General features: G+C 44.5%; 1 protein-coding gene across 2 annotated transcripts in view; it reads left to right on the forward strand.

The window, feature by feature from the left end:
- The window catches only part of PITPNA (phosphatidylinositol transfer protein alpha), a 37,887-nt gene extending 10,861 nt beyond the window's left edge, over positions 1-27,026 (forward strand). The window contains exons 4-12 of one of the 2 annotated variants that reach the window (XM_045526156.1): positions 2,684-2,775; positions 7,558-7,565; positions 8,927-9,001; positions 11,035-11,118; positions 13,024-13,101; positions 13,254-13,364; positions 14,177-14,299; positions 22,987-23,055; positions 24,463-27,026. In XM_045526156.1, coding sequence (XP_045382112.1) covers positions 2,684-2,775; positions 7,558-7,565; positions 8,927-9,001; positions 11,035-11,118; positions 13,024-13,101; positions 13,254-13,364; positions 14,177-14,299; positions 22,987-23,031 — 616 coding nt within the window. In that variant the 3' untranslated portion in view covers positions 23,032-23,055; positions 24,463-27,026. The remainder of the gene's footprint in view (positions 1-2,683; positions 2,776-7,557; positions 7,566-8,926; positions 9,002-11,034; positions 11,119-13,023; positions 13,102-13,253; positions 13,365-14,176; positions 14,300-22,986; positions 23,056-24,462) is intronic. The other variant, XM_045526155.1, reaches the window with a different exon arrangement.
- The last annotated feature ends 839 nt before the right edge of the window (positions 27,027-27,865 follow it).

Here is a 27,865-nt window from a genome sequence, read left to right on the forward strand (position 1 = left end):
TTTTTTAATTGTGATAAAGTATACATAACATAAAATTCACTATTTTAACCATTTTTAAGTATACAATTCAGTGGCATTAAGTACATCCACAGTGCTATGCAAACTTAAACCTAAATCTTGATTTCTAATCACTAAACTGAATTGATACCGATTTAATTTTCATTTGGTAAAATCCCTGATTTACTGAAGTCTCTCTCTGGTGATATCAAAGTGCTAACCCAGAAGGGTCCAGGATTTTGTAGTGCCAGAGCCAGGAGGAGACAAATGCTGCAAAGTGGGGCAAAGCTCACCGTGATGCCACTTCCTGTCAGTGCACTCTTTTTCCTCCATGCCTCCTCTTGCTCTTCTTCTGATATTTGTGATTTTTTTAATTTTTAAAAAATATTTTTTAGAGATAGTGTCTCACTCTCTCAACCCACACTGGAGTGCAGTAGCATGATCATAGCTCACAGCAGCCTTGAACTCCTGGGCTCAAAGGATCTTCCCACCTCAGCCTCCTGAGTAGCTGGGACTACAGGTGTGAACTACCACACCCAGCTTTGGTATTTGTATTTTTTAAAGAAAATTTTGAGAAGAGATGATGAAGTTGATATTTTAGGCACAAGGGGCCAATTGGTTCCTCAAAACTCAGTTGGCCTAACCAAAATGGCAGAGAGGAGGTCTGTGCATATAGAGGGTGGGACCTGTCTTACCTTCTTCCTTACAGAAAAGAGTGTAAACTTTGAGCTGCTACCACTACTCTCTGTAATACCAAAATACCCAACCGCAAAAAAAAAAAAAAAATCCAACAGCGATTGCCACCATCACCTCTCCTTCTGAGGACAAAAGAAGCCTTACTGTGTCAGCCATCTGGTTGCCCAAATCAGAAACGTGAGCTCACCACCACACACTTCCTTGACCCTCATGTCAAATCAAGTTTTGTTAACTCCATCTCTTTAGTATCTCTAACTTGTCCATTTCCTGCCCAGACTACTGCAGCTGCGCCTAACTGGTCTCACAACCTTCTCGTTCACTGCACAGCTTGGAGTGTTCTGTCTGGAAGGTCTGTTGCTCCCCAGCTTTAAAACTATAGATGGTTTCCCTTTGCCCTTGGGATAAAGTCCATATTCTCTGACATACTTTACAGTATCTTTTAGGACCCAGCTTCTGCGCGTCTTCTTGTATTCCTTGCCCCATAACTTACACCAGCTACTCTGAACTTCTCCCTTGTTCTAGCTTTTCCCACCCCACTCCCATCCTTTTTTCTAGCTTAGTCCCACTCTTTACTCCATATGTTCATTCCATCCTAACTTTCCCCAAGGTGGCTGCCTGGTGCACTGTGTGTCCCCCACCATATTCTCACAGTGCTGTGCCCTCCAGGGCCCCGTGCCCACCCCATCATGGCACGTATTTACAGTGTTGGACAACACTGGTTAGCTAGACTACCCACTAGACTGTAAACCGCTTGAGGGTAGGAGTGACATCTGTTTGGTTTCTAAATGTGTCCCCATGCCTGGCACATAGAAATACTTGCCTGAATGAGTGTGACTGTGAGAATGAATCTCAGGATTGCTCTGAGTGCCCTGAGTTAGCTCTCTACTGTAGTTAGTGCTTTTTTCTTAGGCTTGAGGCACTAAAACTGATGAGATTGCCAGAGCCTGCTAAAGACTGTATAGATAATAAGTTAAAAACCAAGGAAGAGCTGAGCACAGTAGCTCACATCTATAATTTCAGCACTTTGGGAGGCTGAGACAGGAGGATCACTTGAAGCCAGGAGTTCGAGATCAGCCTGAGCAACATAGTCAGACCCCGTCTCTAAAAAAAAAAAAAAAACTGGGCTCATACTGTACATGTTGTTCTGTAACCTAAGATAAGATTTTTTTTTTTTTTTTTTTTTTGAGACACAGTCTCGCTCTGTTGCCCAGGCTAGAGTGCCATGGTGTAAGCCTAGCTCACAGCAACCTCAAACTCCTGGGCTCAAGAGATCCTCCTGCCTCAGCCTGCTGAGTAGCCGGGACTACAGATGTAGGCTACTATGCCTGTCTAATTTTTTCTATTTTTAGTAGAGACAGGGTCTTGCTCCTGCTCAGGCTAGTCTCAAACTCCTGACCTCAGGCGATCTTCCCAAATTGGCCACCCAGAGTGCTAGGATGGCTGAGATAAGAAGAATTGAGCAGAGGAAAATATTTAGTCCTGGGAGGCAGATGGCCCTGAGGCCCTCTTGGCCTCTCAGAACTGACAAAAACAGATTAGATCATCTTAGATCTATATTCCAAGCTAGTCAGCCAATCACCCTGGGCCATAAACCTAGACTGGTACGTGATCAGAGGTATCTCCTTTGTATATTATCCTTGCACTGTGTAGTATAATGCCCCAAGCCCAGGGAGCTGTGGAAAAAATGTGTGATGCTAATGTAATGGCTGCTAAGCCACGGCAGGTAGGCCATGGCCTTGTATGCTGTCTGGTTCCTGGTGGGTGGTGGGGCACGTTGTGGGTGGAGGTTAATAGCCAGTGGAGCTGGGGTGTCCGGCTTAGACAGGTGGCTTCTCACACACAGTAGTAACCTGCTTATCTCATGGAAACTTGCTTGTCAACTCCCCACTAAAGAAGCTGGATCTTTGACCCGAAGAATGTGATGTAAAATCCTTTTGTCGTCTTCCTCTCTCTTCCATTTCTTTTCATAACCCCTTTTTTTTCACTATAGCAAAGTACCCACGTTTGTTCGAATGCTGGCCCCTGAGGGAGCCCTGAATATACATGAAAAAGCATGGAATGCCTACCCTTATTGCAGAACTGGTGAGTGCGGCTTTCCAGAGTTTGGACCCCTACGTAGATGAAGGTGTGGTCAAGTAGGCCCAGGGGTTGGGGTGCTTTGGGGCTTTGTGTCCCACATTCCTTTTCCAGATTAAGCAGTAAAAGGATGAGGTTAAGTTAAGGGTTCCCTTGGCTGGTGGTGAGAAGTGTTGTCTAGCACAACTTGTCAGTCAGCGGGGTGGGAACCACCAAGCAGTCGCAGCATGAGGTAGCACAGAGCCAGCCCTTTTATTTAGGGGTGGTGTGGTAATTTTGATTATTTTTACTGATTACAAAAGTAATGTTCTCTGTATACATTTTAGAAAATAAATAAAAACAGAAGAAAGTAATCACCCATTATTCTAACGTTTTAGTTTATTTTTTCTAGTCCTTTTTTAATGCACACACACGCACAATCTCCAGACACATTTTCTAGACAAAATTTTAGAACAGATGATTACTGATTTTTATTTTTATTTACTTTTATTTTTTTAAGACAGAGTCTCACTCTGTTGCCCGGGCTAGAGTGCTATGGCGTCTGCCTAGCTCACAGCAACCTCAAACTCCTGGGCTCAAGTGATCCTACTGCCTCAGCCTCCTGAGTAGCTGGGACTACAGGCATGCACCACCATGTCCAGCTAATTTTTTCTATATATATATTTTTTTAGCTGTCCAAATCATTTCTTTCTATTTTTAGTAGAGACGGGGTCTTGCTCTTGCTCAGTCTGGTCTCAAACTCCTGACCTCGAGTGGTCCTCCCGCCTCGGCCTCCAAGAGTGCTAGGATTATAGGCGTGAGCCACCGCGCCCAGCTGATTACTGATTTTTAAATTGCTCATGTTTCTTCAGTAAACGGAGAACATTTTCCCTGTCATTAGGTAGCGTACTACTTTTTAAAATTAATAATGGCTGCATGGTATTCCATCATATGAATTTTCTGTGAGCTTTTAAAACCATTCTCTTATTGTTAGATACTGACATTTCCCATTTTAATGTGACATATTTGAAAACACTTGAAAAGCAGCATTGAGGTCCAGGGCTCTTGAGAGAGGCAGTCATAGGAAAGGGCCAGTGGAGTGACCTCCCTGCCTTGGGGAAGGACTAGGCCTAGACAGCAAGAAAAGGTAGCAAAGGAAACACTGATGTTGTTGGGGAAAAGCTGAAATAAGCCCAATTTTTGATGACAAAGGATTTAGAGCCAGCCAGCTACCCCCCAGGTATGTTATGTACACGTGGAGTGTTCATGGCAGAATCTTTGGTGGGGTAGGGGGGTATCACTGCTAAGAGCTTTTGCTGAACTAGCAGGTTCTATAGTTGAGGTTAGGGGTGGAATTATTTTCTTAATCTTGGCCAGTCTCCTGTCCAGAGTTTCTGGAAAGGAAAGGAAAGATTTGAGCCTTCACAGAGAACTTTTTATTCTAGTCTAGACCTTCTGGGATTACTTTAGAGTACTTCAGCTCTCAGGTTTCTAAGATTCCTAGGTTTTGACAGCCATCTGGGGGTAGACCTCTTTGAGGGCTCACACTGGTACTGATTCCTAACCCTGGGGGGTCCCTGGTGGTCCCCTGGAACTTGTCTGTGAGATAGGTGACCTTTCACCCAGCCAACCTCCATTTGTTGGCACAATCCTGGCTGGAGTCCTCCTTGCAGCCTGTGCTTATCTGTACTGCTTTGTTTGTTGGGACTTCGCACTCCCTAGATTGTATCTGATGAGGATACAATCCTTTTGTGACCCATGTAATCCTTATCCTGTGGACTTTGGGAATGACTAAAATCCAGAACACAGGGTCATTGCTCTTTCCAGTCCTTGGGCCCTACACAGGGTCAAGAACCTTCTGTCGGGAGATACACATTTATTGGTGGGACCTGAGATGTGTAACACTTAAGCATTTTATTGCTGTAACTGAAAATGCAAACTTCACTACTTCCTAAGCATTAGGCAGGAAGCTGTTAAATTCTTGGAAATGAGGCATCCACATACATTCTTAAAAGACAGTGCATGGCTGGGTGTGTCTGGTCTAGGGCCAAAGGTGAATTTTCTTGATGTCTCAGAGAGTTGCAGTGAGCATGCGCTGTCAAAACCTTAGCCAAGTTGGCATAAAGGAAGCAGACAGATAGGATGGATGTCTCCATGCCTGGGGCAGGGTTGTGGGTACACAGCTTGTGCCAACTGAGAGATGCCACTGTCCTCTGTGTAATTCTGGGGAGAGTGTGCTGCAGCTGATGTATGGGCATTTTCTACACATTAAATGTTAGTGCACATATTGATCCCTGACCAAAAGAAAAAAAAATGAAAAATACAATTTCTAAATACTTCATGAAAAAGAGAGACAAGGAGTTGGGGAGGGAAGGTTGCTTTCCTCATAGTTAGGATCTCCCATCATACAGAATGAATATATAGAATCTTAGATCTGTTCAGTTAGACATTTGCTGTTTTAAAATAAGAAATGTGAACAGGCAAGGAATGCTACTTTCCAGTTCCCTCTGGGGCTGGTGGGAGAGAAAGTATTAGTTCAGATATCTTAGCTTGGCCTAAGTAGGTCAAAGTTTGAGGTGAGTTGGATAAAGAAGTGTGGAGTAAAACGCCCCGCCTTGTGGAAGGCTCCGCCCTTACTTGAGTGGGATAAAAACAGATTTGGGATACCCTACTCATTATTGGCTCTTTCTGTTCTCTCAGTTTTTTCCTCTCTCTGTCTCTTTTTCCCTTGAAGCTGAAGGGTTGGGGCATGAGGACGGGGTAGGTTAGGGGTTGGTCTGTGACTGAAACTGGGAAGAGGAAAATCAGTGTTTGGGGTTCTCCTTCCACCTCTCTCTGGAACATTAACCTTCTGCTGCTGGATACAGTATCGCTAACCCATGCTTTTGTTTGGAAAGCCATATTTTCCAACTGCAGAGGGTTTCCTGAGGCTCTTCCCATGTCCCCAGGGTTGCAGTTTGAAGAAAAGGGAATGCTGTGAGTGCAGAGGTGCTTGGAGGGGCAGAGAGGGCTAGAGAAGGTTTGGGGACAATTGTTTGGTCGCCTAAGTTGGCATTAAAGGTCAGAGAAGGTCACCACCCTCATGGGTTCAGAAACCCAATTGGTCAGAACTGAGTGGATCTCTTTCTCACAAAGACTGGTGTATTAAAACCCCAAAAGATAATCTATGAAGTTATACAGAAATATAAAATTACTAATGAAACCAGATATGCCTGTTTGCTGATCAGGGCATTCTTGTGCATTCTTCTACATGGGAAACCAAATTACAATCAGAATACCAACATGCAGTAGGAAATGTCCTTTTGGTTAAGTGATCAGATTCTTGTGTCCATTGATCAGCACATTGTGTCCTGACAGAGGCCAGACTAGGAGAGAGTTTCTTAGAGAACATGGATTCAGAACAAGGCAGTTAGTTGGAGAAGCTTAGTGGCTAGTGTCATCAAACCAGACCAGCCTGATACTGCTGTCTCCACTCCAGGGATGGAGCTGCTAGATGTGTCCATACACAGGCCAGGGCTCCTGCTTCCAGGACAGCACTGGAGAACTTCTGCCAAAGTCCTTGGACTTCCCATCATTTCCTTTTTTTTTGATACAGAGTCTCACTCTGTTGCCCAGGCTAGAGTGCCGTGGCGTCAGCCTAGCTCACAGCAACGTCAAACTTCTGAGCTCAAGCAATCCTCCTGCCTCAGCCTCCCAAGTAGCTGGGACTATAGGCATGTGCCACCATGCCTGGCTAATTTTTTCTATATATTTTTAGTTGTCCAGCTAATTTCTTTTCTTTTTTAGTAGAGAGAGGGTCTCGCTCTTGCTCAGGCTGGTCTTGAACTCCCGAGCTCAAATGATCCACCCGCTTTGGCCTCCCAGAGTGCTAGGATTACAGGCATGAGCCACCACCCCCGGCCCCTTCAGTTCCTTTTTTAACATGATTATCTTCAAGCTGATAACAGGACAGTTTTGTCAATATAGGCCTTTTAGTTATCATCTTAATCTGGTGCCTTTTTCCAAGTATCTTTCATTGGGTTTGGGGAAATTACTGATAGTCTTTTGGGTTATTTCTGTACATGTTAGATTCTGATTCCTTATATTTCAGCTTTTCCTCATTTCAGTTTCAAAGGTAACCATAGTTTCAGTTTTGAGTTATGGAGTTTGTTAGCCCCATGCACTCTCCAAACATGGCAGTGTGGACTCTATGAGAAACTGAGGTAGCTCCTAAATTCAGAGGGTACAGTATGAACCAGGCCTTTGTCAGGAGGAGAGCTAGTCCATTCCTCAGTGACATGAGAGCTGCAGTCATTTTCTCTGATAAATAATTGAACTGTGCTTTCCGAGGGGTTCCCGTTACAATGAGCAGGCGTGCAGAGCGTGGGAGGTTTGGTTACAGTGAGAGGAAGGATGCAGAGGCAGATAGACAGTGCCTGGCCTAAAGTGCTCTGCTGTGTGCCCTGGGGGGTGGGGGTGTGGCACCCCGGTGATGCTCTGGTGACAGAGTGATGGGTGGCAGCGCCTCGGCTGATCAGAGCCTCTCCCCTTCCTTGCTCCACTGGAGAGAATCCCAAGAAGCCCATAGTGGCATTGCTTTAATTAAGTTGCATATTCTGTCTTTTGGGGATGTTTTATATGAGTGAAACTGGAGGGTTGGTGCACTGAGCTATTTCTGACTCGCTGGGGCTTGGAAGTGACTATGGATTAAGCCACGGGGAGTGGAGAACTCTGCCATTCATGGTCCCTGGGGTTGGTGGGGGGGGCAGATATTTCTTCATCTTCATTAATCTTTTTCTCTCTTCTTTCCATGTCCTTGCCTTGGAGCAGTTATTACAGTAAGTATTCTCAGGGGGGTTGGAAGTGTGGATGATTTATAAGAAAAGGGAAATAAAAGTGTAACTGCACTGGTGGTCCTGGGTATTCTCTTTCCCTTGGGTGATGTTTGGAGTTGTTCAGGGTAAACCCTTTCAGTCCTAATGAGGAGCTTATTAACTGGCATGGTGACCTCCTGCTTTAAGCTGCGCTGGCATGTGGCTTTATCAGGTACATCCTGTGGGTCTGACATGTTCAGGATGGCTCAAGGCTTTCCCTCCCCTCCCCGGGTCATGCCTTCTCAGAGTTGTAAAGAAATTTCACCTCAACTGACCTGATTGACATTCCTTCCCTGTTTGGGCATCTGTTGACCACAGTGAACACTGACCCTTAGCAAAATTGTGACCTAAACAGGGTTTCTTTTCCATTGCCATCCTTTTGTCCATGCCCATCCAGTATACTCATCCTAGTGCCTTGTCCCTGATGGTAAATGTAGGCAGTTTCTGGGAAACTAATTCCTACTGAGAAGCTAATGAGTTAATGTGTTCCTCCTTAGGTAGTTCCTTTTTTTTTTTTTTTTTTTTGAGGCAGAGTCTTGTTCTGTGGCCCCAGGTAGAGTATAATGGCATTATCACAGCTCACAGCAACCTCAAACTCCTGGGCTCAGGCAATTCTCCTGCCTCAGCCTCCTGAGTAGCTGGGACTACAGGCTCGTGCCATCACACCTAGCTAATTTTTCTCTTTTAAGTAGAGACAGGGTCTTGCTCTTGCTCAGGCCAGGCTTGAACTCCTGAGCTCAAGCAATCCTCCCGCCTCAGCCTCCCACAGTGCTAGGATTACAGGTGTGAGCCACCATGCCTGGCCAGTAGTTCCAATTTTTAAGAAACAGGAAGGGAGGGAGACAATAATTAGCATTAAGGGTTGAGTTGCTGAGAAGAGAACTTCAGGCCTCAGCAAAAGGCTGTGGTGGCTATTTTTGGTGGGTTACAAAGTCTGCCTGTGCTCTTTCCACACTACCAATTAACCATTAGCATGCTACGCAAAAAAGTATAGTAGAGTGGTTAAATGCCTGGATTTTGGAGTTAAACTTGTTTTTGAGACCCAGCTCTGTCATGATCTCTGTGGCTTTGGACAAGTCACCTAACCTCTTTGAACTTCGGTTTCCTCACCTGTAAAATGAGGGTGATTCTGTAGACCTCACAGGCAGGGATACGGATTAGATGGGATAATGCATGCCTTGCATATTGTGGGCTCCCAGTCAAGTTAGCTGTGATTTAAGGCAGAGGCTGGAGTCTCTTGACTGCCTATGACCCAGTAATGGGAGATGGTTACTTCCTAAACGTGAGCCTCGTGACTTTAAGGTTTTTTTTTCCCCCTCTTTCAGAATGAATACATGAAAGAAGACTTTCTGATTAAAATTGAAACCTGGCACAAACCTGATCTTGGCACCCAAGAGAATGTGAGTAGTACTTCCCAAGAACCCCAAGGACTTCCGGGCCCCAGGGCAGGGTTTTAATGCTGTGCTCTGTAGCTTCTCCATCCTTGCCATGGCATCCTCTCTGTGGTCCCCTTTGCCTGGCCAGAAAAGCAATGGCCTCTGCTTAGACCTGTCCTGTCAGCATAGGATCGCTCTGCCTCTGATTTACAAAATGTGATCTCCAGAATATTCCTCATAGTGCTTGAATTGGTCTAAAATGCAGTTCCTGGCAGAGGAGGTGTAGTTCTTTCTTTTTTTTTTTTTTTTCTCCTTAGAAATAGGGTTTCACTCTGTTGCCCAGGCTGGAGCACAGTGGACTGATCACAGCTCACTGCAACTTCAAACTCCTGGTCTCAAGTGATCATCCTGCCTCAGCCTGCCAAGTAGTTAGGACTACAGGCATGTGCCACCACACCCAGCTAGTTTTTTTTGTTGTTTTTTTTTTTTAATATATTGTAGAGACAGGGTCTCGCTCTGTTGCCCAAGCTAGTCTTGAACTCCTGGCCTCAAAAATCCTCCTGCCTTGGCCTCCCAAAGTCAAAGTGCTATGATTACAGGGGTTAGCCATCTCACCTGGCCCCAATTTTGTTTTTAAAAAAGGTGTGTATAGTCCTCTTCCTTGGTTTTTATTTTTTGAGAGACAGGAACTGTATGAGGTATTTTAAAAACATCAAAATTACAGTTTTGGTAGAGCACAGTTTACAGCAACTCCCCAAATTTAGAATATATCTGTTCTTTATCCCAGCAATTTATTAGATGCATATTTTCACACATGTGTGAAATAACTTATATAGGAGGAGATTCATTGTAGCATTTTTTGCATAGCCAAGATTAAAAACAACATAAGGGCTGGGCCGGCAGTGGCTCACATTTGTAATTCCAGCACTTTGGAAAGCTGAGGCAGGAGGATCACGTGAGGCCAGGAGTTTGAGAACAGCCTGGACAACATGGCAAGACCTCATTTCTACAAAAAAATTTAAAAATTAGCCAGGTGTGGTGCTATATACCTGTAACCCTAGCTACTTGGGAGGCTGAGGTGGGAGGATCACTTGAGCCCAGAAGTTTGAGGCTGCAGTGAGCTGATTGTGCCACTGAACTCCAGCCTGGGCAACAAAGCAAGACCCTGTCTCTCAAAATTAAAACATAAAAACAACATAAGAGCCTATCAGTAGGACACCATTAAATAAATTGTGGCACAGGCAAATAGTGGTATACTGGCAGCCATTAAAAAGAACCAGCGGGGAAGAATCTTCATGATACTTTGGTGAAAAAAGCAAGATATCAAACAGTATATGTATGTGCTACTATTTGTATTTTTTTTTTAAAAATCTATGCATATGGGTGTTTGTATGTGTATAGAATCTGGCAGCAGTGGCTGTTACTAGAGTGGGGACTGAGGAACAAGCAAGAGGAAGAGTTACTCTTTATTGTATCCTTTTGTACATTTTGAATTTCTGTCATAATTTTGTATTATGTGCATGTACAACCTATTCAAAATAAGCATTATACAGCTAAGCAGGCAGCATCTGCAGAAGTGTTTACAGTCTTTACAAAGGGCAACATATGGAAACAATGTAAGTGCTATACATAGCCCTGGGGGTTTTGACCTGTAGAAATGGTACTTAGCCTGAAAAACCAGAGTATTTGTTCTCAAATTTATGTTTACTTAAGATCCAGCTGGGTACAGAGGCATGTGCTTATAGTCCCAGCTATTCAGGTGGCTGAGGCAGGAGGATTGCTTGAGCCCAGAAGTTCGAGGCTATAATGCTGCTATAGTTAGACCTGTGAGTAGACACTGCACTCCAGCTTGGGCAATACAGCGAGATCCTATCTCTTAAAAAAAAAAAAGAAAAATCCATTCTCTCATTCCTTTGGGTAATTTTGCATATAATTCTTTACCAGTAGGAATCTCACACGTATGACTATGGAAATAGCCATTCCTAGGTGTCCATTCTGGGTAAAGGGTGCTTTGTAGCTTACAAAAAATTGCACAGTGGTCTCCCTTCTTCCTGCAGGTGCATAAACTGGATCCCGAGGCATGGAAACATGTGGAAGCCATATATATAGACATTGCAGATCGAAGCCAAGTACTTAGCAAGGTAGGAACTATTTTAAGATGTGGGTGCCCTTCGAGATGCAGAAATGACTTCTACGTATTAGAGAAACCTAGGAACCATACCCATTTTGGCTCAAAAGGAAGTTCTCTCTGGTGTGCATTGTTTGTTTTATTTTAAAGTTAGTATTAGGAGTTCCCTGTCTTGAGGTGGGGATACTACCACGAAAATAGTTGCCTAAATTTGTGTCTCTTCTTTGGCCTCTGGAAATTATTTCTGGACAATGTAGGTGCTGTAGGTGGTGGGGTATTTTGCTCTGCTGAAAGGATGCTTAGCCTGAAAAATCAGAGCACTAGTTCCCAAATTTATTTTTCCAACCCAGTATTTTAAAAAACATTTATTGCCTGCCTGTTGTGTTTGGAATACTCTCTTAGGTTCTCTGGATCCCAGGTGAGAATATATGAAAAGACAGGTCCTCTGCCTTCAAGAAGTTGGTGGTGGCTTTTTAGAGTAACAAACATTGCAGCAGGTGCCTGGAAAAGGACAGTCCACGGCTAGACCAAAAGCTGGCTGAGAACAGGGACCAGATCTGACTTGCTTGCTCACTGTTATGCTCCCAGGAATTATCTGTTCAAGGAATAAGAGGATTAAATTCCCCCTCATTCATGACTGTTCTTGTTGGACAGAGGCCTTGTGGGATTAGGAGACAGGAATTTAACTCTCTGCCCATTGATAGGGAATAAATGTTTGCTCCTTGTATCCCATGGGTGTGATACCTCTCTCCTTTGGTCAGTCTGTACACTTAAGATATTAATATTTTGATTTGTGTATTTCCAAAAAGATAAGAAAAGCATCTTGGGCTTCCTTGCCTAATATCCCTACCCCCAATGTCAAAAGGTTAGTGGATTTTTCAAAAAACTTTTTACTGAAGTATAACACATACAGCAAAATGAATATATCGTAAGTGTGCAGCTTGATGAATTTTCTCATACTGAACATACTCAACTGTTTCTCAAACAAGAAGTTTGTTCTTTAAGTATTTTGTCAGCTCTGGTTGTTACATGTGAGTGGAGGGAAGCAATGGTGGGGGAGGCTTATTTTTCTAAAGCACACGGAAATAATCTCCTTAGCTTTGGGAAATACTTGAAAGAGAGAGAGAGAGTGTATGTGTGAGAGAGAGAAAGAGATATATTATCTTCGTTATTTTTGTTAAGTAGATGCTATAATGAGTTTGCTTTTCCTGAGCCTACGTTAGTCAATGTAGGCCAGCTGAAAATTAAACTTTTGTTGTGGTTGATTAACACAGAGAATTGACTGCATTCTAAATCAGTGAAGTGAGACTGACCAGTAGTGGACAGGTTCTATACACTGAACATTTCTAATAATGATTTTATTAAAACAAGCCACCGGGAGATTATACTAGAAGATATCAGGAATGACAGCCAGTTATTCTCAGTCTGATAGTATTTTATAATCACCTGCAGAGATTTAAAAAAAAAAAATCCAGGCTGCCTTCACCTCAAGATATTCTTATTCACTGAGTTTTAGGTGAAGTGGCCCAGAAATTTTGAAAGAATCTTCCCTGGTGATTTCAGTGCTCACCCCAGGTTCAAAATCTCTGTCTTTTTAATGTTTTTTATTTTTTACTTACCTCGATTATGAACATATAAAATCTCTGTCTTAAACACTGGAAATATGTGTCTGCTCAGACAGTCTGGTGATATTTCATACTGGTAAAACTGAAAGCAAACCCTGGCAGAGAAAATCACATAGAACTCTCCTCTGAGGCAAATGTAAACAGCTCTACATCTTGTTTATAACATTTTCCCATATTTGCTCTATGCCTGCAGCATCAAGAACTAATGAAGTGTATGCTAATGAAAAATCTGTTTTCCCTTCTCTCTCCCCTCACCCTTCTCCTCCAATCCCCAATTCCACAACATCTCTCAGGATTACAAGTCAGAGGAAGACCCAGCAAAATTTAAATCTATCAAAACAGGCCGAGGACCCTTGGGCCCCAATTGGAAGGTGCAGTCCACACCCTCACCACCAGGGGGCCGGGCATGGTGTGGGTGGGCCTCACCCCGTGGAGGAGGGGAATGGCTGGGGCTGGGCTAAGGGACATTGTGAGGTGTGCCCTCTTAGTTACCTGCCTGCCTGTGGGTCTGTTTCTAATGCAGCAAGAACTTCTAAATCAGAAAGATTGCCCATATATGTGTGCATACAAACTCGTTACTGTCAAGTTCAAGTGGTGGGGCCTGCAGAACAAAGTGGAAAACTTTATACATAAGGTAAGTAACCAGGGTGAGGCCTTCCCAGTGACCTCTGTGTGTGTGTGTGTGTGTGTGTGTGTTGGTGGGGGGGGTGTTTTGCCCAACAAGAGAAGCTCATACAACCCACGTGACCTGTATCATAGGGTTGCCAATGTTAGAATACTTCACAATTTGGTTTCCCAGACCCCTACCTCCCCTTGCACTTAACTGTCTTACAGTTTAATGCTGTCCATCCAGGGACACCATGTGGCAGGGAAGGAAACCGAGGCAAAAGACGGAAACAGGAAGGGACTTGCTATGACTAAACTACAAATAAAACTCAGTCTTTCTTTTCTTGAAGCCAAAAGGCAAGAGGTACTGTGAGCCAAATTCCCTAGTATCCTGAATTACTCCACTGGGCAGACCTAAGGAGTTTTACAGCCTTTTAATTCTCTGATGTGTTAGAAACCTCACTCCTTGGCCACATTTCACAGCTACTGGCCAGTTTTAAGCTGGCATTGGGCACCAGAAACAAGGATGAAATTTGGCAGTTGTTTTGAGGGCTTGGCTTGCATAGGAGCTCCTGGGCTACCTGTCCTGTAGTATTTTGGGCAAAGGGCCTGGCTGTGAGGTAAGCACCCCTCCTCTCTTGGGGGCTCCCTCCTACTTGAAGCCATACACGTGAAGGCAAAGGTCACTGACCAATGTCTGATCCAGAGAAGCCAGCCAGGCATTAGTACTCCCCACTTCCCCAGTAAAGTGTGGGTGTTAGCACAGAGGTCCCGGGGGGGGAAAGCTGTAGCACTGGCCTTCACCTTCTGGGTACTAACTTGGTTCCCTCCTTTTTATAGCAAGAGAAGCGTCTGTTTACAAACTTTCACAGGCAGCTGTTCTGTTGGCTTGATAAGTGGGTTGACCTGACCATGGACGACATTCGAAGGATGGAAGAAGAGACGAAGAGACAGCTGGATGAGGTCAGTGGGATCCACAGGAGGCTCTGGGGCTGTCATGTGAATATTAAAGAGACTGTCGTGCCGGGGCACTTCACTGAGACCACCGTCCCATAGTTCTAGGTGCATGTCCGTGTCTGCTATGGATAGGGTATAATACTAGGCAATACAGGAACTCTAAGGAAGAAAATAGCCTGTGCTCTTGAATTTGTCATTTTGTGGAAGTCTTGGTATATTCAGAGACAAAGACAGCAGTATGTGCCAAATGCCAAGTGAGTAATGCAGCCGCTGCAGTGATTCTTCAGAGCCAGGTGGGGGAGATTGTGCTGGGCTGCAGAGTTGGAGGTGACCCTGGGAGGAGGCAGGCTGCGCTGATCTGTGAATACCATGCACATCACCCACAGAGGATAGCAGCAGCACACGTAGGAGCTGACTGCTCTATATGGTGGTTTTGAGCTATTTTTAGAGCTTGGAGCTTTTTTTTTTTTTTTTTGGCCTTGGCATGGATCCCAGAAGGAAGGCTATCTGCTCTGTGGGCCCCTGCAGACCCAGCACTCCTCCTGCCTCATTTGGGGGTGCTTCCCTGAGAGGACTACTCGGAGGAGAGGAGGAGATTGTCAGTAAATAACATTCTGGCATTCACTGTGTGCTAGGCACCATTCTAAGGGCTTTTACATATGCAATTTCAATGCAATCTTCACAGCACCCTGGGAAGAGGCCTTGTTGTTAGCCCCACCCTCAGATGAGCAAGAGGAGGCTCTGAGCGCTCATGGCTGCTGTGCCTAGGTGATAGAGGGTAAGGGCCCAGGGCTCTATGGCCCTGTAGCTCTTACTCACCTCTACTCCTCCCTCTAAATGCCGTTTGGGGCCGTCCTGCCCTCTTGGGGCTAAAAATAAAGTAAGGCAGGAAGCTCTGTTTCAGAGGAACTGCCATCTCTTCCTCCTTGCCCCAGGTGGGGTTTGGCGTGGAGCCCAAGTGTCCACAGAGGCACTGCTTTGCAGTGGCCTTGCCCAGCTCTCCTGCAGGGCTGGGGTAAGAGCAGGCTTGCGTGCCTGCTGTGCCCCGTGCTGCACAGATGCTCCCTGCCTTGCTCTGCTGGTCTAGGGTGGAAACTGGGCCCAGAAGCTCTTCCTTCCTCTGGGGCCCTGCAGGGAACTGTTTTTACCATCCAGGATGACACTCTTCCTGGGCAAACTCACCAGGAAGTGCTGTACTGAGTTAGTTCCTGTTGAAGGCAGATGTTTGGGTTGTTCATTCAGCTACATTTGGCAGTGAAGTGGCAGGATTTGGGGCATGATCCCTGATTCTTCTGCTACGGATCCCTAGGAAGCCATAGAGCTCAATGTCCAGGGCTCTGCGATTCTGACTGTGTAAGAGAGAGGCCTGAGTCTTTTGGTCACCCTAGTCCTGACAAAAAGAAAGGAAAAAAGTTACCAAATGGAGGAACACGGAGAAGCCTGGGGATTCACCCACCCACTGCCTGACAAAGGCCATCACAAAGTACATTGGGGTTCATGGAAGTATTTGCTGACCACATTTTGCTCTTTGGGTAGAATTCAAATTCTTAGAGCTGGAAGAACTCTCCAGAGGATCTACTGGATCTGCTTTCCCCATATGCAAAATTTGAGAGCCCTCAGAGTTAGGGATTCTTTTTTAGTCCCGTCTCCCCACCCCCACCCCCTGCCGCCTTTTCAATATTTCTCCATTCCATGGAGGAACGTGCTGAAAGCTTGGATGATCACTGTCCTCCAGAATAACTGCAAATGCAAGAAACTTTTGGAATTAGAATTTTAAAACTAATTTGCAGTGGACCAGAAAGCAAAACCAAATCCATGTCATTCTCTCACGTTTTGACCTCTTAAGCAACTGTACAGGACTTTTGTATGCTAACTGTACCCCTGGCTTACTTATCTTTTTTTTTTTTTCCTCTGTCTAAAAATATATTTGTTTTATCAAAGTTTTATTTTTGTAGTTTTAAAACTCGACATCCCCGGCTGATGAGAAAAAAGCTGCCCCCTTCAGTCCCACCCACCGAGCAGCAGCCCCTTGCAGTTCTTTGCAGGGATGAGTCTTCACATAGATGGCCTGGTCTGGGTGCTGTGTGGTCTGGGTTGCACAGTAGTGTGATTGGTGTTGCTCCATTCTCAGTCATTTTGCTCCCACTTTTTGGGTACTTTAAATCAAAAGATCTCTCCAGTCCCGGAAAAATGTCTTTGTATTATTTATTTGATAACTTTCTCCCCACTGTTTTTTGTTCTTTCTAGAATTTTTGTTAGTCAGAAGTTGGACCCCATTAATTGACCCTCTAATTTTCTTACATTTTCTTTCTTTTAGTCTGCTTTCTGGGAGAGTTTTTCCAATGTTAACTTCTCTCTCTTCTGTTAATTTTTTTTAAGCATTTCTTCTTCTGTGTTCTTTATTAATACATCTATTTCCTTTTTCTACATGCATTATCTTCCTTTTCTGAAGCTGCAGTTTTTGTTTTTTGAGGTTCCTCTCTGCTCCCTGAATAATCTGTTTCCTCTGGGCTCCTCTGTCCCATTTGTGTTGGACCCTGTGTTTCATGTTAGGTGCTTTCCTCAAGTGAGTAGGTGGGCGTCATTGCAGGATAGTCAGGTAGTTACAGTGGGGAACCCCTGCTTCAGGACTCTTAGTCTTTGCGGAGGGGCTGCTCATTTTGCCTGGAGAGGACTCTCCAGTCTCTTGCTTGGGGGGATAGGCAGCCAGCATTCTGGGGGCCAAACTGGGGAAGGGTCCTGGTGGGATCACCATGCCATTGGTTGGCTTTGACTTAATCCCCTCATTCTGCATCATGCCCACCTTGCTTCTAGCGGAGCCTGGGGTCCTGAGTTCAGGCTTCCCTCAGTACCTTCAGAGAATGAACTTTCTGCCTTTTGCCCTGGCAGGAAACAGGGTGGTCGCTTGACCTCCAGAGCAGGAGGAGGGAACGCTGGGGCCTATAAATGTTTGCTATTTGGACTCTGAAACAAGTCACCAGTTTTCAACCCTAGCTGGTACTCCCACCTTCAGAGGTCCCGGTGCTTCTAGTTCTTGAGCCCTTGGAGAACCTGCAGCACAAATTGGTCTGCTCCTTCTTGGCTTCCTATCCGCACAGGTACTTAGGTTTCAGCTTCTGCTGCTCTGCAAACGAGTTACTAACTCCAGGATGTTGTTACCATCTTTTAGCTGCTGTTTTCTTCATGGTTTTCTATCTTTTTTTATTCCTGTCATTGTAGTGGATTTTAAGGAGGAATAGTGATAAATTCATGTATTCAGTCTGCCATGATTAACTGCAAGTTTGCAATAAGAATTATGACTGCTATTCTTTAAACCAATGCATAGTAGTCCAGTGCCAGCAGATTTTTTGGTGATTTATAAGGGGTCACTATCAGGCTACAGTGACCCCTGCTGTAACTCTAGTCCCTGTGAGGGGTAGACCCACCGTTCTTGGATGAGGCTCAAAGATTTGAGAAACAAGGGATCAAGAGATTAGTTCTTTGCCCTAAAAAGAAAAATGTCAGAAAATATGTGCCTGTAGGAGAGCAGTTTCTTTCTCTGTCATCCCCCCTCCTCCCTTTTTTCTCCTTCTCCCATGCGCTTGCTCTTATGAGGCTCATAATCTCAAAATCTCTTAAGGAAGTACCTTAAAGGTCATTCGGTCCAATTGTACATTCAGTGCTTCAGTCCTCTAGGCAGCTCCCCTACCAGCCTATGCTTGATTACCACCTGTGATAGGGGAGTTCACTATCTCCTGAATATGTGGTAATAAAAGTATCTTTATTATTAATAGAAGCTAACATTTATTTATTTATTTATTTATTTTGAGGCAGAGTCTCGCTTTGTTGCCCGGGCTAGAGTGAGTGCCGTGGCATCAGCCTAGCTCACAGCAACCTCAAACTCCTGGGCTTAAACAATCTTACTGCCTCAGCCTCCCGGGTAGCTGGGACTACAGGCATGTGCCACCATGCCCGGCTAATTTTTTCTATATATATTTTAGTTGGCCAGATAATTTCTTTCTATTTTTAGTAGAGACGGGGTCTCGCTCTTGCTCAGGCTGGGAAGCTAACATTTATTAAGGTCTTACTGTATGGCTGTCATAATATGTGGTAAGAGTTTCACACGTATTATGTCATCAATTCTCATGGCAACCTATAACATAGGTATTCGTGTTATAGATACAGAAACCGAGGCTCAGAGAAATTAAGGGTATTTTGTAGTTTATTGAACAAGTACCTCGTGGGCTTTGGCCATTAACTCTATAGATAATGACAATGGGAAAAGAGAGTTCATTTTAAAAATTATAAGAAAATCTGGCTGGGCACAGTGGCTTACACCTATAATCCTAGCACTCTGGGAGGCTGAGATGAGAGGATCACTTGAGGCCAGGAGTTTGAAACCAGCCTGAGCAAGAAAAAAATAGAAAAAATTAGTCAGGTGTTTCGTCGCACTCCTGTAGTCCCAGCTACTCAGGAGGCTGAGGCAGGAGGATCACTTGAGCCCAGGAGTTTGAGGTTACAGTGAGTATGATGAAGCCACTGCATTCTAGCTTGGGTGATAGAGCAAGACTGTCTTAAAAAAATAAAAATAAAAATTTTTTTTTTAAGAAAACTTGTTTTCCTATTTACTGGAATCTGGAACATTTGTTGAAAAACAGCAAAGATTCTGTGTGTCAGAGTACATGATTAAAATTCTGCAGAATTTTTTCTTTTTCTTCCCCCCCTTTCTTTGGAGATAGGGTCTTGCTCTGTTGCCCAGGCTAGAGTTCAGTGGCATCATCACAGCTCATTGCACCATCAAATTTCTGGACTCAAGTAATCCTCCTGCTTCATCCTCCCTAGTAGCTGGGACTATAGGCTCATAACACCATGCCCGGCTAAATTTTTTTTTTTTTTTTTTTTAAGGGATGGGGTCTTGCTATGTTGCTCAAGCTGGGATTCTGCATTATTTTCTTGCACAGGCTTCCCTTGTGGGTCTTCCTTTCTAAGTCCTTCTTGGCTCCATGATTTCCCTGGTCCCTCCACAGCCTATCCGTTCTGGACTTGGCCATTTGTGATGGAGATGAGAAACTATGTGACACCCTTGGTTAGCTGGCCCACCTTAGGGGCTGTCTCTGAGCCTCTTCACAGCTGGTTTCCCTGTCCATATGCTTGGATGTGAATGTGCCTTTCTCATCACCTCTTTTTTTGAGACAGGGTCTTGCTCTGCTGCCCAGGCTGGAATGCAGTGGCATCATCATAGCCCCCGGTAACTGTAAACTCCTGGGCTCAAATGATCCTCCTGCCTCACAGTCCCAAAGTACTTGGATTACAGGCATGAGCCACCATGCCCAGCCATTTTTGTACATTTTCTGTCTACACACTTTTACTTAGTTATGATCATATTACATATACTGGGTGGTTATCTAACTTTTTCCTCTGAACATTATATCAAAGTATTTCCCGCTAAAACAATTTCTTTACATGCATGTTTATGACTGCAACATGTGTTGTTCTATACTCTATCATTACCTATGTTGGATTTTCCTTAATCTTTTGTCTTTTTTTTTTTTCCTTTTTGAGACAGAGTCTCACTCTGTTGCCCTGAGTAGAGTGCCGTGGCGTCAGCCTAGCTCACAGCAACCTCAAACTCCAGGGCTCAAGCGATCCTACTGCCTCAGCCTCCCGAGTAGCTGGGACTACAGGTGTGCACCATGACACCCGGCTGATTTTTCTATTATTAGTAGAGATGGGGGTCTCGCTTTTGGTCAGGCTGGTCTCAAACTCCTGACCTCAAGTGATACTCCCACCTCGGCCTCTCAGAGTGCCAGAATTACAGGCGTGAGCCACCGTGCATGGCCAGATTTTCCTTAATCTTATTTCTATGTTCTCACTGTGATGAAAATCTTTGTGCACTCAGGTTTTTGTTTTGGGGTTTTGTTGGTAATTAGGATTATTTTCTTAGGATAAATTCCCACAAATGGAATTAAAGAATTTTAAGGCTCTTGGTTTTGTTATTATTGTTATTATTTTTGGCCTCCATTTCCTGGTCATGAGAAGCTCTTGTTATTTATTGCCAAATTTCTTTCCCAAAGGGCTGTACCTATTTATAATGAGAGTGGTTTTCTAACAGGATTCTAAAAATAATCCCACATACTTCCTACCTGTGTTCCATCAGGAATGCTAATTGGTTTGTGACTACTTTTCAGTGCTTTAAACTGATTTTTTTTACCAGCTTTATTTTTTATTGAACTTCGTATTTTTATATGATTGTAAGATTCACATGCAGTCATAAGAAATGATGTAGAAAGATCTATGTACCCTTTACCCAGTTTCCACCAATGATAACATCTTGCAAAACTACAGTACAATATCATAATCAGGATATTAACATTAATATCCTTTTACTATTTTTTTAATCAAAGGAGTATTTCATACTTAATAGTTAAACATTATTTTAAAATATATAGAAAAATATTTAAAAATAGAAGTCCCAATAGATTAATAGATGAATAGATAAAAAGTCCCTTTGGTCCAACCCCTGGCCTCCTTCCCTAGAGAAAACTACTATTATACAAATAAACAAAAACCACGATTGGAGTTTCTATTTTCCTATTTTCATATACGCATATTTTCTTCAACTATGTGTGTGTGTGTGTGTGTGTGTATACAGCCTACAGTGGCTGGATCTGAGGAACACCACAAACATCAGATAAATCTCTCATGTCATATAGGCCCCAGGAAATAGGAAATAAAGCATTCTTAGAGCATTTCCTTATGGAATAATCAATTTTTATTTCAGTGGTAGTCTCTGTGGGGGGACCTTGTCTCTGACAGTTGTAGAAGCTATCATGTTTCCTGGGAGGAAGTTACATTTATTTCAAGCAGTGGGAAAACAGGACCTGCTAGGATCTGGTGGAGGCCCAAGGAGCTTTGCTCCATGACATTAAATTCTCTGATTATTGAAAATTTATGTAAGCGGTAATTAGTGAGCAGACATTTAGCGAGCAAGTTTTTGTCCTTTTTTAAAATTCTATTTGAAAAATCTTCAAACTTACAGAAAATTGGCAAGAAGATTACAAAGAACTTCTTTTGTGCAGAGACTCCATTCCTGTAGAGCAAAGGATACCAACCCAGGATCACATGCTGCATCTAGTCATCACAGCTCTCTAGTCTCTTTCAACCTGGTGCACTTCCTCAGTTTTTTCTGGACTTCCATGACCTTGACGTTTTTGAAGGTATAGGATAATCATTTTGTAGCATGACTTTTTTTTCTTTTTGGAGATAGAGTTTCACTCTGTTGCCCAGGCTGGAGTGCAGTGGTGTCATCATAGCTCACTGCAACCTCAAACTCCTGGGCTCAAGCGATCCTCCTGCCTCAGCCTCCCAAGTAGCTGGGACTATAGGCATGTGCCACAATGCCTGGCTAGTTTTTCTATTTTTTGTAGAGATGGGGTCTTGCTATGTTGCTCAGGCTGGTCTCAAACTCCTGGCCTCAAGCAGTCCTCCCACCGTGGCCTCCCAGAGTGCTAGGATTACATTTCCTGAGCCACTGCTCCTAGCCTAGAACATCTTTCAATTTGGGTTTGTCTCATGTTTCCATACAATTAGACCAAGTTTATATATTTTAGGCCAGAATGTCACAGATTTGGTGTTCTTTTCATTGTGTCATACCTTTCGGTCTAGTTACTGATGAGGTTACTGTTACGCACTTGACGCACAAGGTGTTCCAGGCTTCTCTTGTCTTTTTCCTTAACTCAGCCCTGGAATTGCCCATTATCTCCAAAGAGCCCTGGTTCTGTGTGGTGGAGAGTAGTGTTTAGAAACCACGATCTGGGTGCCAGGTGTGTTCATGACTATTGGTGTACTACTGTTCTCAGGCCTTGTCATAGGGTAGAGCTAGGGAACGTTTATATCTATGGTCATTTCTTTATCCATCTTATATATTATGTTTGTACATCACCCACAGGGTTGTTTTTTACAAATATGGCAGTGCTCTATCCTCAGCAGATTCTATCATATTATAAAAATCTCGAATTTTTGACTAAATGTGCCACGACCCCCCTGTACTTTCCATCCCTGCATCCCTGTGCCCAACTCTGACACCACATTGTGCCCACCTTTAAGCAGAGCTCAGGAGAGGGAATCACTGTTCTCTCTGCCTGGACTGCTCCTCCCCAGAGTGCCAGAGGATTTGCTCCCTCTCTGCTCAAACCTCGCATAGAAGCTTCCATAACCACCTTATGAAATAGCACTTCTTCAGAGTCATTCTCTAGCCCAGCAGCCCTGAGTTCCACTTGACATATATTCATGTGTTTGTTCTCCTCCCATCCTGTCCCAGAATATAAGCTCCCTGAGGAGATACTTGGTCTGTTTTGGTTCACTGCTAAATATCCCCAGCCCTGTAGAAATTCCTAGCACAAAAGAGATGCTTCATAAATATTTGTTGAATGAGTGAATTAAACAGAGAGGTGCTTAAGAACAAACCTCAACACTGTGACTCGGGACAGAAACAGAAATCATAGATGGTGACATGACACCAGTGGCATAGAGCTACGTGTTAATGGTATGGCTTTGGCTGTATGTATGCAGAATTCCATCCTTCTGATTCTTTGCTTTGTGCACAAAAAACGCTCCACCCTCTCTATTGGCAGGACTGAGAAGGTGGGATGTATTTGTGGTACAGTTCCATCAGCAGCAGGAGCCTTTAATTTTTCTTGCTTTTTCTGTTTCAGATGAGACAGAAGGACCCAGTGAAAGGAATGACAGCAGATGACTAAAGCCACCCCTACCCCCTCTGCACTGTACGTACCAAATTTCTCAGTGTGCATGTCAAAGAAGCTACAATCAGTTTGGGTTCTCAAGGCCTCAGCAGTTCACAATGGCATCAGAAAACCTACTTTATTGCTTGTCCTTCCCTCTAGTAATGATGATGACTCCCATGCTAAACAGCTCTCAGGCTTCCACCGAAGGGGATTATGGCTATTAGGACATTTCAGGGACATGTTTTGCAAAGAACTGCCCAGATAGAAACACGGACAGGGTGGTAAGAAGTGGAGGTGGGGGCAGTGGAAGTGGAATTCATCTGCTGCTAATTGCTCTTCCCCTCCCACAACTTGACCATCATCATGCTGGCACACAACCTGCACCTCCCATGAGGGAACCAGTTCCTAACTCCTAAATGCTGGCATTCCCTGCGCTTCCCTTAAAAAACTTGCTGCCCAGGCCGGGCGCGGTGGCTCACGCCTGAAACCCTAGCACTCTGGGAGGCCGAGGCGGGTGGATCGCTCGAGGTCAGGAGTTCGAGACCAGCCTGAGTGAGACACCGTCTCTACTAAAAATAGAAATAAAAATTATCTAGACAACTAAAAATATATAGAAAAAATTAGCCGGGCATGGTGGTGCATGCCTGTAGTCCCAGCTACTCGGGAGGCTGAGGCAGTAGGATCGCTTAAGCCCAGGAGTTTGAGGTTGCTGTGAGCTAGGCCGATGCCACAGCACTCACTCTAGCCCAGGCAACAAAGTGAGACTCTGTCTCAAAAAAAAAAAAAAAAACTTGCTGCCCAGACAGCTTTTCGTAGCATCCTTTCTTGTGTCTGGTGCTTCATTTTCTTCCTCTTTGTACCCCCAATCCCATACTAAGTAGCTATTCTCATCAGCAGTGGCATCTTTCAGATGTTGGGAGAATGTTTCTGTCCACCTCATAGGGCCAGAATGGGGTGTCCCTTGTTTCATGTTGTTACTCTTCCCCAAGCCCCTTCCTTCTGTTAGCTCCCAGCACTGGTTCCTCAGTGCCCTGTACTCATGGTTATTGTAACAGCTCAAAGTAGTCTCAGTCATAGAATGACAAACCTGCCCTATCCCAGTTAGGTTCTGAGAGAACATCAGTTTGTCAAATAAAAACAGCTCATCCTCTAGCATTAAGAGGCTAATGAAGCCTAGGGTCTCACCAGCAGTGATGCAAACCTCTGCTCTCTCTCCCTGCCCCGTGTCCCTTAAGGCAGCTTCTGGGAGATGGAGGGGTCAGATTAAGTGGACTGTTGCGATGCCAGCTCCTCAGTCACCACTCAGGCTTCGTGCCCTCTCTCCTTCCACTCCCCTCCCCACTGACTGGCATCCTTCCTCCTTTTGAAATTCCCCCATTCAAGATGATTTACAGCGTGTTTCTATTTTCCCCTGTTGCCTCCTTAATAATTGCATTTCTCTTCTAGTTTTGCAAGACAGTGGTCAACAGGAAGGCCCAGCAGCTCCACCCTCCCGAGTGACAGGCCATCTTCGAACGCAGCCTTTCTGTGCCCATTCTTCAGGCAACTTTCGATCCCTTACTGTAGCTAATTCTAGATGCCCTTTAATATTGTAAACAAATAGACCGTCTGGTATTACAAAGCCCGTGTGTGCGGGAGCCCACTCCTCTGAGATGTGTGTAGGTTGCTGTATTTACAGCTCCTCCCTCTCTCTCCACTGTGTTCCGACCCATTTCTCTGTATGCCCCACCTTTATTTCCAAGTGACATTTTTAGTCTTTCAAAATAGCTGCCTTTTGTGATGTGGTGATTTAAATGATTTACATTCATTTGTTTTCAACCTTGGGATAAACTGAGGTATTTTGCTTCCTGGGCAGATCTTTGCAATTTTGAGTACTCACCTGGGGAGAGGAGATGAGTTAGAAATACAGAGTTTCCCCCCCCACCGCCAGTTCCACAGAATAGCAATGTGGCTTTGTAACTCTGACTTCTGCTCCCAGTATCCCATTGTTAGAGTGCTCTAAGCACCATGGAGGTACCCAAGGCCTAGCCAGTCTCTGTTTAAGAAAATTTAACAAATACAAATAACCCCTGCCCCAGTCATTGCATCTCTGGTCACTATTCTTAAAAAACAACTGTGGTTTCTCAGCCCTCCTGTTGCCCACTCTGTCTGACTCTCTCTGTAGAGCCTACAAAACACCCCAATCAACTCTCCACCTGCAGGGAATTGTCCAGTGTGGCCCTCAGAAGTGAGTCTACCCCATAGATACAGATCAGTCTGACCCGTGAGGAGCTCTGTATGTCCATGCTCCTCTTCCCTTTTGGGTTGGTGCTGCCACTCAGCAATAATCCTCTTCTCTCTGTGCTTTCTTAGATCCCTGTCCTCTGTCCTTGAGGCTGGTTAGGACGTAAGAGTCCTGATCTTTTCATGCTGCACAAAATGAGCATGCAAAAAGCTTTCTTCCAGCAGAACATGTTCCCTCTTGTCTCCAGTTGCTGGATAGGAATTTGGGGATCAAGAACTCAGCTCATCCTGCCCCCATGCTGAGTTCTATCCTGGACAATCAAAAACAAGTAGTGATCATAGTACAGAACTCTACCAAAGCAAGCTGGTAAAGGAGTCCAGGCTGCAGGGGATAAAAAATAAAAGCTGCTGAGTGCTTCATAGTTTCCTACAACTTGGCAGAACCTGAGTACGAGTATGCCTTCCTAGTGGGAGGATCTGAGATAGCTGTGGTGTCACCTGACATTCCTCCAACCTTGTGAAGTATGTTGGCTTGATCCAAGCCCATGCTAGCCTGGGTGGATCTGCTAATGAGAGAGATCAAATCTCTTTTGGGGGAAGCGAGAAGTGGGATGAGATAATTTATCCTTGTTTTTTTCAGTGTGTTTGCCTTACTCATTTCTAAGTGCAATAAGGGAGTGTCTCTCACAGGATTGCACCTGTGACATCCTAATGGATGCTACCCTGTGGCCCTCCTGGGGCAGCAGAGGACAGATTCAGACCCCTCAGCATGGTTAGCTCTGAGCTTCATCCAGGTTGCTTTGGGAACAGGGAGATGTCCTGCTACAGACAATTTCCTCTGTATTAGTCTCCTCACCTTTAAGGGGTCTTTAGTAATCTGGGGCATTTTTGCTGATTTTTAGCATCTCAACTGCTGGTAGCATTTATTTGACTGGGAAAGCTGGAGAAGAGGCATTCCTACTGGAGAAAAACGTAAATGTTTTCCTACAAGCTCTGTATTAGCTATGAATTATATTTGTGCTTAAAGATTTCCCTTCTTCATTCATCAATTAGGTGAAGTCCAGATGTGGGTTATCTTAGGAGAAACAAACTGTGATATTCTAAACAGTTGTTTATGTGGTTTGAGGGCCAGCAGATGTTAGTATCCTTCCTTCAGCTCTTCTTTGAGATCCACACATATCACTTGAGCTCTAGTGGGGGTTCCTCCCCCTCCATCTGTTGCCCCAGTTTGAAAGAGCTGAGGCTCTTACCCACATAAACATAAAGGAGGGATGTCCCTGGTCTGTTCCATCCCCATGGATGGTGTTGCTGCTGGGCAACAGTGTTGGCTTCTTTTAAGTAACCCCTTCCCTCCTTACCCACCCCCAAACTGACTGGCACTCAAGGGACTTATGATAAAGGCTCAGCTCCAGGGGTAGTACCTGAGCATGTGCCACGCCCCTTCAGACCAGCTGCTTCCACTAGATTTCCAGGGTCATAGTCCCAGCTGGAAGCAGCAGTGCCTCTGTAGGAGGGGTGCTGGGCTCTGGCCTTCTCACGAAGAGAGGTCAGGGACAGGGTCAGTATCATGGGCACATGTATATTTTCCCAAGTTCTCCTTTTACAATCCCTACTGGGACTCCCTGACTTATTTTGGTTGGTTCCTAGTGCTACTTCTTTTACAAACTACACTTTGTAGAATTGATTAGATTACCTTGTTTATTTAATGTGAGTTTGTGCCTTTTTGTCTCAATCTTCCAATACAGGTATATTGGGGAAAAAAGCAGTCTAATAAAATCCTAGACAGAGCTTTCTGGAGTCCAGCTTATTGATGTCTTTATGTTCATTTCCCAACTTCGAAAACCTCAAACTTGTACTGATATCCCCTATTTTACCAGGGCAGGATTAGGAAAAGGTACAAAGTTTTCTCTGAAAAGTTTTGCAGGGGATTTCTGTAAATTAAAACATTCCCTTGTCAATTTACTTATGCAAACATTGCATATCAATGTAATTTGGCCATTTTCTACTGGCAGTATTTCCTTTGGCATTTGTCTCCCCTTCTCTACACATCTTCCTCTTCATCCACCCTACCAAGCCAAACATTTGTTTAAAGTAGTTCTTAACCTGGCTTCCGGGTCTGTGAACCTCATGAAGCTTGTTTGTAAAACTGTGTGCAATTTTCTAGGGGAAGTCATGGCTCTCAAAGGAATCCCGTGCATTTCCCCCCACCCCACCCCACAAAAGATTAAGAACTAATGACTTGAAGGAAATCACAGTGAATCTTTGGCAAATTAAGTAATCACTTCGTGTTTGGTCTTGAATATAAACCAAATAGAAGTCGTGACTTATTTTTCGTTCATTGGTGGCCAACTGTCTAAGAGTCCAGGAACCCCCAAACGTCCCATATGTAACAGGCAATCCAGTGAGTTTCGAAAGCGAAAGGCACCCGAAAGCGGGAGTAGAGAACGATGAATGGAGGCGCTCCAGGGCCCACGTGAGAGAGCGCCGTGGGAACCGGGGAAATTACCTGCAGCTGGCGGGTAGGGGAGAGACCAGGTCACAGGCAGGACAGTGGCTAGACTGCGTGTCCCCATCCCCCGAGCCCTGTTTGCCCGCTAGTCTCGGCGGTGGGCAGCTGGAGCGCAGA

This window comes from Lemur catta, chromosome 15 (genome assembly GCF_020740605.2).
Source record: "Lemur catta isolate mLemCat1 chromosome 15, mLemCat1.pri, whole genome shotgun sequence".
Taxonomy (NCBI): domain Eukaryota; kingdom Metazoa; phylum Chordata; class Mammalia; order Primates; family Lemuridae; genus Lemur; species Lemur catta.